Source organism: Hippichthys cyanospilos, chromosome 20, assembly GCF_059441005.1.
Source record: "Hippichthys cyanospilos isolate Australia breed blue-spotted pipefish chromosome 20, RoL_Hcya_1.0, whole genome shotgun sequence".
Taxonomy (NCBI): Eukaryota; Metazoa; Chordata; class Actinopteri; order Syngnathiformes; family Syngnathidae; genus Hippichthys; species Hippichthys cyanospilos.
In genome coordinates, this window is record NC_142388.1 from 5,222,455 (window position 1) to 5,235,929 (window position 13,475).

The window sequence follows — 13,475 nt, forward strand, 5'->3', positions numbered from 1 at the left end:
ATTCATGAAATCACTTTCACATTTTTCAGACACTTATTTTCCGCACACACGTGCGCTGAACATTTAATTTATTGTGAAGGTCCTTACCGGAACGTACATATTAGTTTTCGGTTTCCCTTGACGGTACAGCTAGCTTCGATAAAGCACAGGGTTAGAAATGGCTGACACCATAGCCGATACAAGAAGGCTCTTGTCTAAGCCTCAGACCCTAAACGACGCATATGGACCACCGAGTAACTTCCTGGAGATTGACGTTAGCAACCCCGAGACCATCGGCGTGGGAAGAGGCAGACACACGACGTACGAAGTCAGACTGAAGGTGAGCTTTCATCCCGAGTTGCTAGCACCGTTAGCCTTTGGGCTAATTACCTAACGTTAGCCCACAAATACAGTTTATTGGCGAGTGACATTGAAACGAAAAGGTGTGAATAACTGCAATGTGAAGATTTGTTCAAGGATTTGTGACAATCGTTCAACGAATAAATCAGTTGGAGCGAAAGCAGATTAGTGACATGTTAGCAACATCCGTCATAGCAAGCTACCAACGTTTAGCTACTTAGCATTTGATGATGTCTTTCATGCTAATGTGACGCAAAATTTTGCGACTCTCTGTAATGTACCGTTTTTTTTACGCCGTGACAGCTAATTGGTTTCGATCAGGTGAGTACAACGTGAAGTCAGAGGGCACTTGCAAGAACAGGAACATTATGAATATGACATCCAATTGCGAAATTTGCAAGAAACAATTCACTGTTAAAGTTAAAGCTCAACATTTTTTTTTTGCATCTTTAATTTACACACATCCCATGATCCGGTAATGACCATCGAACTCATGACCAACAGATGGTTGTTTGTACACTGAGATAATCCCCCATGTCCTCCCCAATGTAATCGTATTGACTTTGGTTTGTGTGCAGTGTTGATTGAATGGATCTTCTCTTGCAGCCATTTTTTTTCTTTTTTTTTTGCGTTATGGCGTAATACGTGGTCAGGGTTGTGTGTAGGGTGCACAGTCAGCTCAAGTAGACAGGATGCACGCTGATCTTCTGGCTCGCAACCCTGCAAGGCATTTCCTTCCTCGCCCTGCTGAGGACATTGCAGGGGAGTAGAGGCTCCCACAATCCTTTGCTAAACAAGCTGATGAATGACTAAAAGACATGTGCCCTGCATCATGCTGCAAATATAATAACCGTTTGCACGGCAACTGTGATAGACAACATTGGGAAACATCAGCAAACATTGTTTGGGTCAAGCATTTCCACCTGTTGCAAAACACATACCCAAAGTCATAGCAAAGTTTTGTTTATCGTAATTCTGTTACTTTTTGTGTATGTAGATAAATGATACTTCTCCTTTTTAACAGGAAATATTTACATTTCAATAACTCAGAAATGCTTCAGCAATGTTTAAAAAAAATCTTCCTTTAAACATTTCACTGAAGGCATGTTTGATTTGATAATTTGCCAATCATGATATATTTAGATATATAACTTTTACTCAGGCATTTTTTTTCATAATTCAAAGCGAGACTAAAGTCATTTAGCCATTTTCAGGAATAAAAGTTAATATATAGTCTATGTAATTTTCATGTGACAGATTTTTCTTTTTTTTTTCTTTTTTTAAAAACATTTTGCTACTTCCTGTCAACTGCAAATGACATGTACTCAGCGCTTAGGTAACCAACCATGGTTCATTTTACAAATGCCACATGACCAAACCCAGGAAACAGCTGACGTAAGCACTTGTGATGTAATTTTCAGTAACAAAGCTAATGAAAAATCTGGTTTTCAAGGTGTTAATGTCACATGAAAAAATTATTTGGCTATCAAATAGACAATATATTACATTTTTACTGCTGAAAAGGCCTAAATAAATAACCCTTTTAAATGTTTAATTCAAGTAAGTTTTGTATGAATTGTCATTTGTATGCAGAGTCAGTCACTGGACTTTTTCCCCATCTCCAAAACGTTTTGACCAGTCTAGTTTGTGATTTAGAGTGCTTAACAGCCCTGAGAGATTATTTGGCTCACTTCGTCTTAAAAGATACCGGATGCAAAGCAATCTCCAGGCATCAAAGTTGAACACAGGGCTACTGTACTTGATTAGTGCGCTATACTTAGCATATGCGTGTAATCAACATTATTATGCACCCCGTAGCCTTGTGTGACCCCACTTTGCATAAGACCTCAGAGAAGCGGTACATCTTTAGTTCCCCAATGAATGTGATGTCAACTTTAGCATCCTTTTTGAAGCACTTAGTCTTCAGCACGGTCAAGTATTGGTAAGGTTTTCCATTGCTTTTTCGTCACACAAAGATGTATACAGTTTTTTTTTTTTAACTTTTTTTTTTTTTCTTGAGTTCCCACTGCTGTCCCACGTTCCACCCAAAATCGAGAGAGCTCTTGTGGTCGCTCTGAGAGAGTCTTCTTAATCCTCTCATTGAGAAGGGAAGAATGAAATAGGGCCAGGCATGTTTTGGGGGGGAGTTGGGGGGGGGGGGGGGGGGGGGGGATAACTGCCCGGCCATACACCCTCAAAATCCACGGAAGGGTATAAAGCCACCCCCCTTCAGCGGCCTTGATCCTGTTTCCATTTATCCCATTTCACTCTCTTCCCAGTCACTCGCTTGTTTCGTTTTGAGCTTACGCAGTCTGCTTATAACTGCTGGTTAATGGACAGATGACTGCAGAATGTAGAACGCCAGATCAAGGGCTTATTTATACTATGAAATGCTAAAGTCTGTACCAAATTAAGTGTTATTTTATTCAGATCCAGCAACTGAAGGTTGAGAGATGGTGGTGAGTTATAAGTGCCCCCCCCCTTTTACCGGAGGCCAACTATTTGCACTGGCTCTCTCTGACTCAGCCTTCATAGTCCCTTGTTGACAGGCAGGCTTTACGTTCGTATTCAAATCAATGGGATGAATCCACTTTTTTTCACTCCCAGAGATAAAAGCTAACTGGACACTCAAAGTCTACGGATATCTAATTTTTCCTGAGTGGACTTGTAATGCCGAGGGTCTTGTTGAAGTCGACTGTTGTTCTCATTCAAATTCATTTGTTTTAACTTCTAATTGAATTCCCAAACGGCCAAGAGGCCGCGCAAAGCTTATTTTAGGAAGATAAATGTTTGGATTCATTTTGTGCTGTCTTGTGTGAATATTTTTTAAAGCTTAAACAAACTTGTCTTTTTTTAAATGCATTTCACATAATTAAAGTCTGAAATTGACCTGCAGGAAGCTTTTTAGTATTTTTGGAAGGAGGTTGTTCATTTTAAAGAAAGACCTACCTATTTCAGTGTAGCCTATCCCAATGGAGTGAACGAATTAGCCAAAACCATTCCACATGAACAACCATGTTTTAAAACTCAACGTTACCAACGCAGGGTTAGAAGTTGTGACACTGGTTAAGCAGATTCATACTAATTTTACACACAGAACTGCCATGTACTCTATGGCGATATTTCACAAAATTGTCTAATCAGGCCATAACAAACACCTCTTATTTAATCACCATATCCTTTTATGCTATGGGATGTAAGACATTACTTTCAACTGTTTAGGGCAAGAGTGTGCGTATTGAATTTCACATACCTTTCTTGGGCTTTACAAAACTTCCTTACACTTAGGTGCACCCCCCCTGTTATAGCTTTTTATTTACTTCAGAAGGTAGAAAATTGACATGTTGGCGCAAACTTTTTTTTTTTTTTTTTGTAAAAGGTTGAGAGTTTGTGAAAACCAAGATATATTAGCAATTTTTTTCTATTGCAGTGTATCCTTGCTATAATTATTTAAGTTGAATAATTATAGAGAATCAAATGATAATCAAATTACAGTGATATATTTTGGTTAACCGAGTGCCTGTTTGGAGACCCCAAAATTTTCCAAATCCTAAGAATTTGAGTCCGGACAGTTATTTCCAGATATAGTTAGTCTTTAATGAAACAAGATCATTGTGTTGAATCCAAATGAAACATTTTAAACATCTGCTTTTTTTGACAAAAGGATTATAAATGTCTTTGTCTATTTCTGAAATAGTACGGCTCAAACCAATAACCAAACCATTACATTAAATAAATGAAAGAAAATGAAAAAATTTTCAAAGAGCTAATTCGTCGACAGATTACAATAATCAAGAGTTGCTCCTCTAATTAAAATACCAGATAAGTTGTTGCCCTCCTACATTTTGAGCACATTGTAAATGCATTTGAATCAGACTTTAAAGAAAAAAAAAACATGAATTGTACGACATAATGAAAGGCTTTTTAGCTCGATGCGTCAAAATACTCTCAATTTTCATAATTCAAAAGCACCATTGATTGATTGTTCTACCTAAGTGTCAAATTTCACAAGTACACACCTGTGTAGCCTTAATATTGGATAATAATCTGATGATGACATTATTAGAATGATTTCAGGAGGTCGTATTCAGAATACTGAACTTAGGGATCTTTGTTTATAGATAGGAGCACATAAAAGGCTTCTTATACTTGTCCTCCACCCCTCCTCTTTTGTACTTCTTTAGCTTCTCCCTCGCTTTCTTGCTGGCTTCAATTTGGGTGGGGGGGGGGACTTTGGCCATTAATAAAAATGAGTAGGGATGTGGGCGAGCGGATTTGAGAAAGAAGGGTGGGGTGGGCGTGCTTGTCAGGCACAGTCAAGTGTAATCCAAAGTCTACAGCATCCTCTTGGACAACTATTTTAATGGAAATGGGGAACATATTGTATCAAGGCTACCATATCCTACTTGAGATGACAGTATCAAAAGTGGGAGTTGATACTATGGTAACAAAGCAGCTTTTTGCCAGCGAGAGAGTAGATAGACTGTCAGAGCGCAGGGGCCGGCGAGCGAGGGAGAGTACGCGGCAAGGGGAGAGCAAAAGACCCGTCACCTCTACGCTTTTGTTCCCACCCTCTTCTTTCACCATTTTGGAGTATGATGCAATGAGATGGTATTATGTTGCCATTTTTAATGCCATTATTGTGAAAGGGGGTTGTGTGTGTGGGGGGGTGGGGGGTGAGAAGAGGCGAGCTTTAGGATACGCGTACTCCAACTTGACTTGATCTATCCTGCTAAAAGCTAATGCGTGGTGGTCTTGAACTCTTCTCTCAGGAGATGAGTGATCTTTGTCTGAGGCTGTTTTTAAAGCCTTCTGCCATTTTCAATGAAGCTAAGATATTGTGTCTCACACATTATGCCTCACTCTCTTCCTATGGACCATAGATTGCCTGGTACGCTCATAATGGGAAGTGAAGCCAGGCGCCCCGTTTTCAAGAGGGTAGCTTGATACTGTGTTCTCGTTTTCAGTCAGGCTTTTTTTTTTTTTTTTATGACCGGCAATCTCTGCCGTGCATATTTGTAAGCCAGGTAACGAGTTTCCAAAAATCACAATCTGTCAAAATGCCGTCTGGCAAAACAACACCCTCAAATTAGACTCAAATAGTATAACTAACTTTGTTGCTTCTCAAGCATCTTCTCGACTTTTTTTTTTACCCCCAATTTTGATCGACTAACATGTTAAGTTTACAATAAAAATTAGGGGTGCACAATTATCTGGCCAATCCCACATGTTTATTTAGCCTGTTTTGCCAATCCTGCCTCCCTCTCATAACCAAATTCTTACACCTTTAATATTTCAATCTTATTCTAGACCTGGTATTGTCAATTATCCCATATAATGCATCTTAGGGAATGTCTAAAATCTGATGGCTAGTAATAAATCAATTTAAACTAGAGTAGTTTGTCCACAGGTATTGTTCTTTTATATATGGACAGAGTAACTAATCATTGGATTTACAGTTAACTTTACTAGAGATGCTGCTAACGTTGGGAACACTTTGCTTTTTGTTTTTTGTTTACTATTAAAACAAAGGTCATTGAAATAAATATTTGGATGCTATTTAGATTTTTTTTTTCTTTTTGTAGAAACCTTTATGAAGCTGTCGGCTTGTTTGTTTTTGTATTTTAGGAAATTCTGATGTCTCTGGGATCGCCCTGATTTTTGTTTGAAATTTACAATACAATACCTCCTTGATAACTAATAATTGGTATCACTACTTGGGAAAAAAATTAAATAACATGATCTTTCTCTAGCTTTAAGTGCACGTGAATTAGTGCTCCAAAAATAAAAATCCTACAGCATTAGTCATCTCACTGCAAAAGGTGAGAGCGACTGACGCTTTCAGAGTTCAGCCCAAGGATGAGTGTATGGGACGAGATCGGTTATGGTTTCAGCCAATCTCCCCCTTCCCCCAAAACTTCAGAATTTGGCGATGGTCCTGGCCAGTGCACCCCTAAAAATATATCCAAACAATGCTCAGCAGGTATTTTTTTTCTGTAATTGTCATGGCGAAGTCACTTAAAATGTTCATGCAACGCTCCCCCCAATTCCACAATAGCAACGCAATTGCTATGTTGTTTTTCCCCAAGCTTTTAAATCTGTATTTTTTCCATCTATTTGCCCTCAATATAAGTTTATATTCCATCCTCATTTGAGCAAGTAAGTGTCAAATTGTGTCTCACAGAAAATGATCAAAACGCTGACACCTTAGCAGGCGAAAGCCGCTCCTGTGTCAACGTCGACACAGGGGCCTGTAAATTGAGGCTCCCGATTGAACAGAGGCTGAGGAAACCTGATCTTTGACTCTGAGGGCTCTCACGCACCGCCTCCTTTTGGCTGAGCAAGACCTCTCACTTTTCACTTTTTGTCCTTTGCGTTCCTCCCCCTGTCCTGCAGGAGCAATCTCTTAATCACAGGGTTTGAGAGGGCAAAAGGATTTCAAGGCCAGGTGACTTTCTATCCTTTCAATCCTCCTCACTCAGATTCTGCTTTTCAAGCGTGCGCGTTCAAACCGGCTCGAAAGCTCCACTTTGTCGTTAAATATGCGATCGGCCAAACATTTACACAACTTCTCCTGCATGCGTGTTTTTTTTTAATACGTCGGTGTATGTGCACGGGTTTATGCTCAGTTAAATGTTTTCCAGTGTGCACATGATGGGATTAGAGTCACGGCGGTGGCAGATTACCTGTAACTGTGATCTGTTGTGCTGGGGATTAACTTTGCGGCGCTTCTCGCTGTGAGGTAACATTACGCAGCAGGGACAGGCGAGTGGAGTTAATGCCAGAGTAGTGGGGCAATAAAGCTAAACTAATCCACTTCTCCTGTGACCTGGGAATTGAGAGGGGGGGGTGGCTCATTGACAACTTCACCTGGGAAGAACCTGAAGAGAGATGCAAAGAGAAGTCTGATATGCAGACATGTTTTTGTCCAATGGGTCAGGTTGACTTTCTTTTCTTCACTGGGGAATTAAGCATGCTTCTAGAAAATTATGAGTTCAAATTGTAACTCGAATGCTTACACGGTCTGTTGTCAAAGAAATTTCTTTCCAATATGATCAAAGTGTCCCCACTAGTCTAAACACGACATACATGTTTATATTATTTTTGTGGAATAGTGATTAAAAAAAAAATCGAATTTTTTTTTTGACAGTTCTCAACAGAGTGACATCACAGTCACTTAGGTAGTGACCAATCACAGCTCAACTTGCCAACGTCATGATCAAAGTCAGAAAACAGGTTGTACTGTGAAGTCCAAATGATATTCATCTTTTGAAAATGCTCTGAACTGGGTAACGCAGCAGATAAGAGCTATTATTTAGATTTAGATTATTTTTAGGGCCCAAGCCGATCAATTGACTCCGTTAATGGCCCTTCAAACATTGGACAAAAATAATCTTCCAAACTATGCATACAGTTGACGCATATTGAAATATATTGTGAGGAAACAAATACTTTATTTAATTCATTCCAAATTTTTCATAATACTTGGTAATCTTGTACTTGACATCGGCTTAAAAGTCAGCATTGCTCTGACTCTAAATGATCTTATTAATAATTTTAAAATGGATTAATATATCAATTAATCTGAATTAAGAATTCTATCTAGTAGGATGTTATTTTTGAACTGGTACTGTTGAAAATGCAACATTTTTCCTTTTTATGATTTGATTACTTATTTGGTCTGTGACATCAGGTAATGGGACACAATGCTTGTCGTTGTTCCCAAAATAAAAGCGAAATGTACATGCCTTTTTTTTTCTTCTTCTTTCCACAACGCGAAGATAATCAGTATGTTTTCTGAATATTTACTCTTGAGGAGCTGAAATTCTGGTACAGTATTTGGGAAATTAGTTCCCGAAATCATTTTCCATTTATCAAAATTAGTTAGCGATAAATTTGATATCTGATTAGTTGTCAATAGGCTGCATCACTATACCAGACTACAGCATTTTTGTGGAAGCATGGCCAACGTATCTTTCTAGTTTCCCAAATTTGAGTCAAATCACATAGCCTGGGATGACTGACCAGAGGAAACCAATGCTATTGATTTCCCTGTTGCAACACTACAAAGCGTCCCAAAGGCAGGAAATCAGATGCCCTATTAAAGAATAAAGGAAATAAAAAGGAACGAGACTGAAAGGACGACACCATGAGAGCAAAAAGACCACTTGTGCCCCCCCTCCTCAATTAGTCCAGCGTAGTCCAGATGAAGCTCCCAAGCTGTCTAGTTTTTCGGCGACTCTTTTATGACCAAATAGCCCCCCCCCCCCCCTCCCCGCATACACTATTCTTTTTCTTTCTTTGTGCAGCCATTTACTCAGCCTTGTAGTTAACTCTCCTCCTACACCGTTGTAGGCATCTCCCTGTTGATCAGACCGCTGTTCATATCTGAACTTCTGCTGCACCGACTTCAATTGCTTTGCCTTTGTGGCGCTTTTTTCCGTAAATTCTGACCTTCTGTGAACGCGGGCCGCTATTGAAAATCCTCATTCAGGCCCTCCTCGTCGGCGCATTGTCATGGGATGGCCATGTGCTGTCAGGAGGAGTGAATAGGTTTGGCATTGTGCTGTAATTTGCTGTTTGAGCCAGTGTTCTTTGTCAATGTCGAAACATCTCCCCGCTTTCAAACTAGAACGCAGCTCTTGAGTGCTCGTCGATGGGCGAGCATCTCCTCCGCGCTTGCGAACATGCAAAAAAAAAAAAAATGGCAAAATAGTCTGAGAGCGGCAGACCTTGGTGAGCAAAACAAGGGATTTTTTTTTTGTCTCCTGGAGGCCAGTTTGAGTATGATTGAAAGTCTGTTTTTGGTGGGGGGGTGGGGTCCATATTTTATTTTTTTTCCCCTAAGCGTACAAGAAACGAAAATGAAATCACTTTTGTTCACCCACATGGGACGATTGTCAAATGGCTCATGCTTTTTTTGTGGCGCAATACTCGTCTCTGATTGGCCGTTTACCGTCAAAGGCTTTCACGGGAACACAACAAGTTTTTCTTAACCTAATGCTCTGATAAAAGTCTCCACCCGAGAGTTCCTCCAAGCAAATCTTGATCTTGAATCTCTGATTAATATTGCATTTGTGAAATATGAATGAGATGAACAAAAAGTTTCCTTTTTTTTAAATCCATGTCAGGGGGTGGCCATTTTGCCACTTGCTGTTGACTTAAAATGACATGTCATTTGTTTGTTTGTTTTTCATGAATAAAACAAAATATGATCATATAATTGTTGTCCTTAACCCAGCGTTGCTCCTGTTGGGTGTTTGGACACCCGTTTATTATTATTTTAATAATCACAATTTTTATATTGCAATTTGAACCAGTTCTATGATTATTTTTTTAAACATTTTTGTATCGAGGTGTGCAAACCCCACATAGTGATATGTGTTGTTTGACTGAATGCAGTTGTAGTACCAGGTATCAGGATTCTGGACTCCCCAAAGGAGTGTTTCCTTTTAACCCCTTGCATTTTTTCCCCCCTCAGACTAACCTTCCCATCTTCAAACTGAAGGAGTCGAGTGTACGGAGGCGCTATAGTGATTTTGAGTGGCTCAGGGCGGAGCTGGAGAGGGAGAGCAAGGTGAGAGGAGGCCCAGCACCCGTTTTGTACTTTCACAACTCCACCAATGAATACAAATTTGTGGTTTGTTACTCGCCTTCAGAATCACCTCAGTTCCATGCAAGCAGCTCTTGAAATCAATTTACAGAACATACATTGAATGAAACGCGTCATTGTTTTGGTCCCATTTTGATCCTGCTAGTAATTTATTCCGGGCTTTCTCTCTCAGGTTGTTGTGCCGCCCCTCCCGGGCAAAGCGCTGATCCGGCAGCTGCCCTTCCGAGGGGATGATGGGATATTTGATGACTCTTTCATAGAAGAGAGAAGACAAGGTCTGGAGCAGTTCCTTAACAAGTAAGCCTTCATCTCAGACTTCAGTTTAGATGTTGGCACTTACAAGAGTAATACTGTATTTTTTTTTTTTTTTTTTTGGGACTATAATCCTGCAATCCGACAGTAAAGCAAATGTGGAAAGATGAAAAAGCAGGAATATTCAGTCTGTTGAAGAAACGATGTTGCTGTTTTCAGGCAATTAAAAAAAAAAGTTTTTCAAATTCATATAACTGCTTTCTGTAAAATTTCTGATGTTCTAATCTGCGGTTTATAGTTTTGTGGATTTTATAGTATGAAAAATACGGTAATTTAGACAAAGATGGTTCTTTTTTTTTTCCTCCACAGGAAATTATGAATAGAAAAAATCTTGAAAAAATTATCTGTATATCTTTCCCAATATGGAGGGAATAGTGTGTGCATCCCGTTTTGCCGTTGACATTGGTGCCTTGGCGTACGTACAATCTTAATATATTTGCTCAATGACTACGTTTGAAAATAGGGCTTGACTTTTTGTTTTTTTTAATTGCAATTTTAATGTTTGGCAGAGTAAACCTCAAATAAACGATTAGTCCTCCGATCAATTATAACTTATCCCTTTCCATAATAGACTGAAGAAATGTCTTTATGTTAATAAATACATTTGAAAATAGGCAAAGCTAAATTGAAAAGCGCTACTTTTTTTTTTTTTAAATCAAATCAGTCTTTACCTACTCATAACCCAAAACATTGGTATCTCCAATTATCTTAAATATTTGCAATATATGAAAACGTCAATCTATTTCTGCAGTTTTTTTTTTTTTTTTAGAGCAGGTGAAGAAATTATGCCTGAATTGTATTACCATCTGTCTGTGTTGCACCACTTATGTTCAAATGTTACAGTTTTTCTTTGGGTATGTAAGATGAGGAGCGTAATTTGTGTTTTTAAAAGATTCAAGAAAGAGAACACTATCTGAGATTGGGGAAAAGCAAACAGCTTTGAAGCTTCTGAGTAAATGTCGGCTAAAGTTTTTATCAGTGCAGTACTTTATTCTTGTAATCATTTGAATTTTCTGCCTTCTTGGCAGCATTTGTTTTTAAAAGCTCATGAACATTGGCGGCAAGTTGATTCAACATTTTCGCTCTTCTTTACTCACACATGCAGTCTGTTTTTTTAATTGGCGTTTCTAATTACCTAACATAGCACTTGTTTTCTTCCATTTATGATAATTGAAGCTCAAATTACAGTGTGAGTTTGCACGGGATCAACACATTTTTTTTTCCCCTCAGCTGACAAACAAAAGTTGCAATACCGCTGTAAGGATTGACTTTTATTGCGGATGTGATCGTTATTTTAATTTCATGCGCAAAAGTATCAACGCTTCAGTTTTGAATGCCAAGCGCGCCAAGAATTTTTCCAAACTTTTTTTTTTTTAATGATGGCAATATGTGGGTGATTATGATGTTGCACGCATGCCAGGCAATATCATATCAATCAATATTAATCATGTCATTCGGAGACGCTGTCGCAGCTGGCTGCTTTATTAAGTGATTGAGATCATTGTGAAGATTAGATCTTTTGGAATGTACTGTTGATTGGACGTCAAAACTAGCAAGGAGCAAGACTAATCATACTTCGGCCCCCACTTTTTGCCACAAACTACTTTTGAACCCCACCCGGCTCAGGTGCACGGTGTATTTTGTTGTATAAGCCCATGTGCGTCATCCACAGTGAGGCTGAGTCAAGCCTCATGTCAGAGTGGCTTTAAGAAAGAACATGTTCCTTTCAAATTTTAATGGAAAAGGCATTATGACAAATTGATTTTCCCCAAGTCAAATTTAACGATCGTTGCGTTTACTCATTGACTGGTTATAGAATTCCTTCCGGTACGGTCCATCTCACCTTCGCTGACGCACAAACCCAATTTTCCAAACACACAAGTGGTGGATGTTTTTCCAGAAACAGACTTGCTTGTTTATATTCCTGCTAAGAAACAGGACAACATGAACGGAGTTATTCTCACATCGTTTTCTGTATGACAACGCTACGGTTGTAAATTAAGGTATGTTCTGGTTAAATGTGACTCACTTTAAGTCTGAAACTTACATCTCCTTTTCTACCTTTGTGCGCGTGTGCTTTGTGAGCGCCTCCTGATCTTTCGCGGTCATGTGTTATGTTTACAGAGTGGCCGGACATCCTCTGGCCCAGAACGAAAAATGCCTGCACATGTTTCTACAGGATGAATCTGTGGACAAGCACTACACCCCGTCCAAAGTCAGACAAGCTTAAGAGGGAAAAAAAAAAAAAAGTAAGAGAGAAGATGGTGCAGCCTGCCCGCCCGCCCGCCCGCCCGCCCGCCCTCATCGGACTTGGCCCGCCCGCTCGGTAGAGCTCGGACCACCCAACCCAAAGTTCTCCCTTTTCACTGTTTCAGGTTCTTTTCAGACAGAGAAAAATCAAAGATATGTTTGATTTAAACATTTCAAAGAAAAACATATATCATATCCCTCAGTGTTCTTTTGTGACCTCTTCCACTTTTATTTTCCCCTTTTAAAAGCAGAGAATGTCCGCAGCATCACGTGATCACTTGACGTCTGGAAATGCCACTAACATGGGTGTATAAATGTATTTATCGTTAGCTACGTCTTGAATATATTCATTTACGTCGTAACTTTGAGGCTTTCCATGTAAGACCCACAGCCGACTCTATTGTATAGTCCTTATTGGCATGTTGCACATTAGTGGGCCTTGAAATTAAAAAAAAAAAAAAAATGTGTTTAACCTCCCCCAACCAAAAAAGGAAGCATGTGTGTTTGTGTGTGTGGGTCTGTGTGTGTGTGTGTGTGTGTGTGTGTCCGTGTCCAGCAACCAGCACTTGCCCCGTCAGCGCCATCGCTTTTCTAGGAAGTCAATTTACACAGAGGGAACTGCAGTATTTCTACTGGCTATATACGCATTTTGAGATTTATATACTGCTGTGCCATTTTTTTTTGTTGTTTTTTTTGTTTATTTTGAAGATTTTCCAATAAAATAGGTGAAATATCAACTGCATCTGCGTTTATATAATATTTGTGTGTGTGTGTGTGTGTGTGTGTGTGTTTGTGTGTGTGTGTGAAATATATATATATATATATATATATATATATATATATATATATATAATTGTGTCTGTATGTATAATGTGTGTTTTAAATATGTGGGTATTAAAAAGGCTAAGGGGTGAAAATTATATTGGACTGCCTTGACATTTAAAAACAAAAATAATTACAG

At 39.1% G+C, this 13,475-nt stretch overlaps 1 protein-coding gene across 1 annotated transcript; it reads left to right on the forward strand.

Moving 5' to 3' along the window:
* The first annotated feature begins 115 nt into the window (after positions 1–115).
* Positions 116–13,251, forward strand: snx3 (sorting nexin 3). Its single transcript, XM_088403554.1, has 4 exons — positions 116–319; positions 9,821–9,916; positions 10,125–10,249; positions 12,389–13,251. Exons 1-4 carry the CDS (start codon positions 158–160, stop codon positions 12,492–12,494), a joined length of 489 nt encoding a protein of 162 aa, XP_088259680.1. The 5' UTR covers positions 116–157; the 3' UTR covers positions 12,495–13,251.
* The last annotated feature ends 224 nt before the right edge of the window (positions 13,252–13,475 follow it).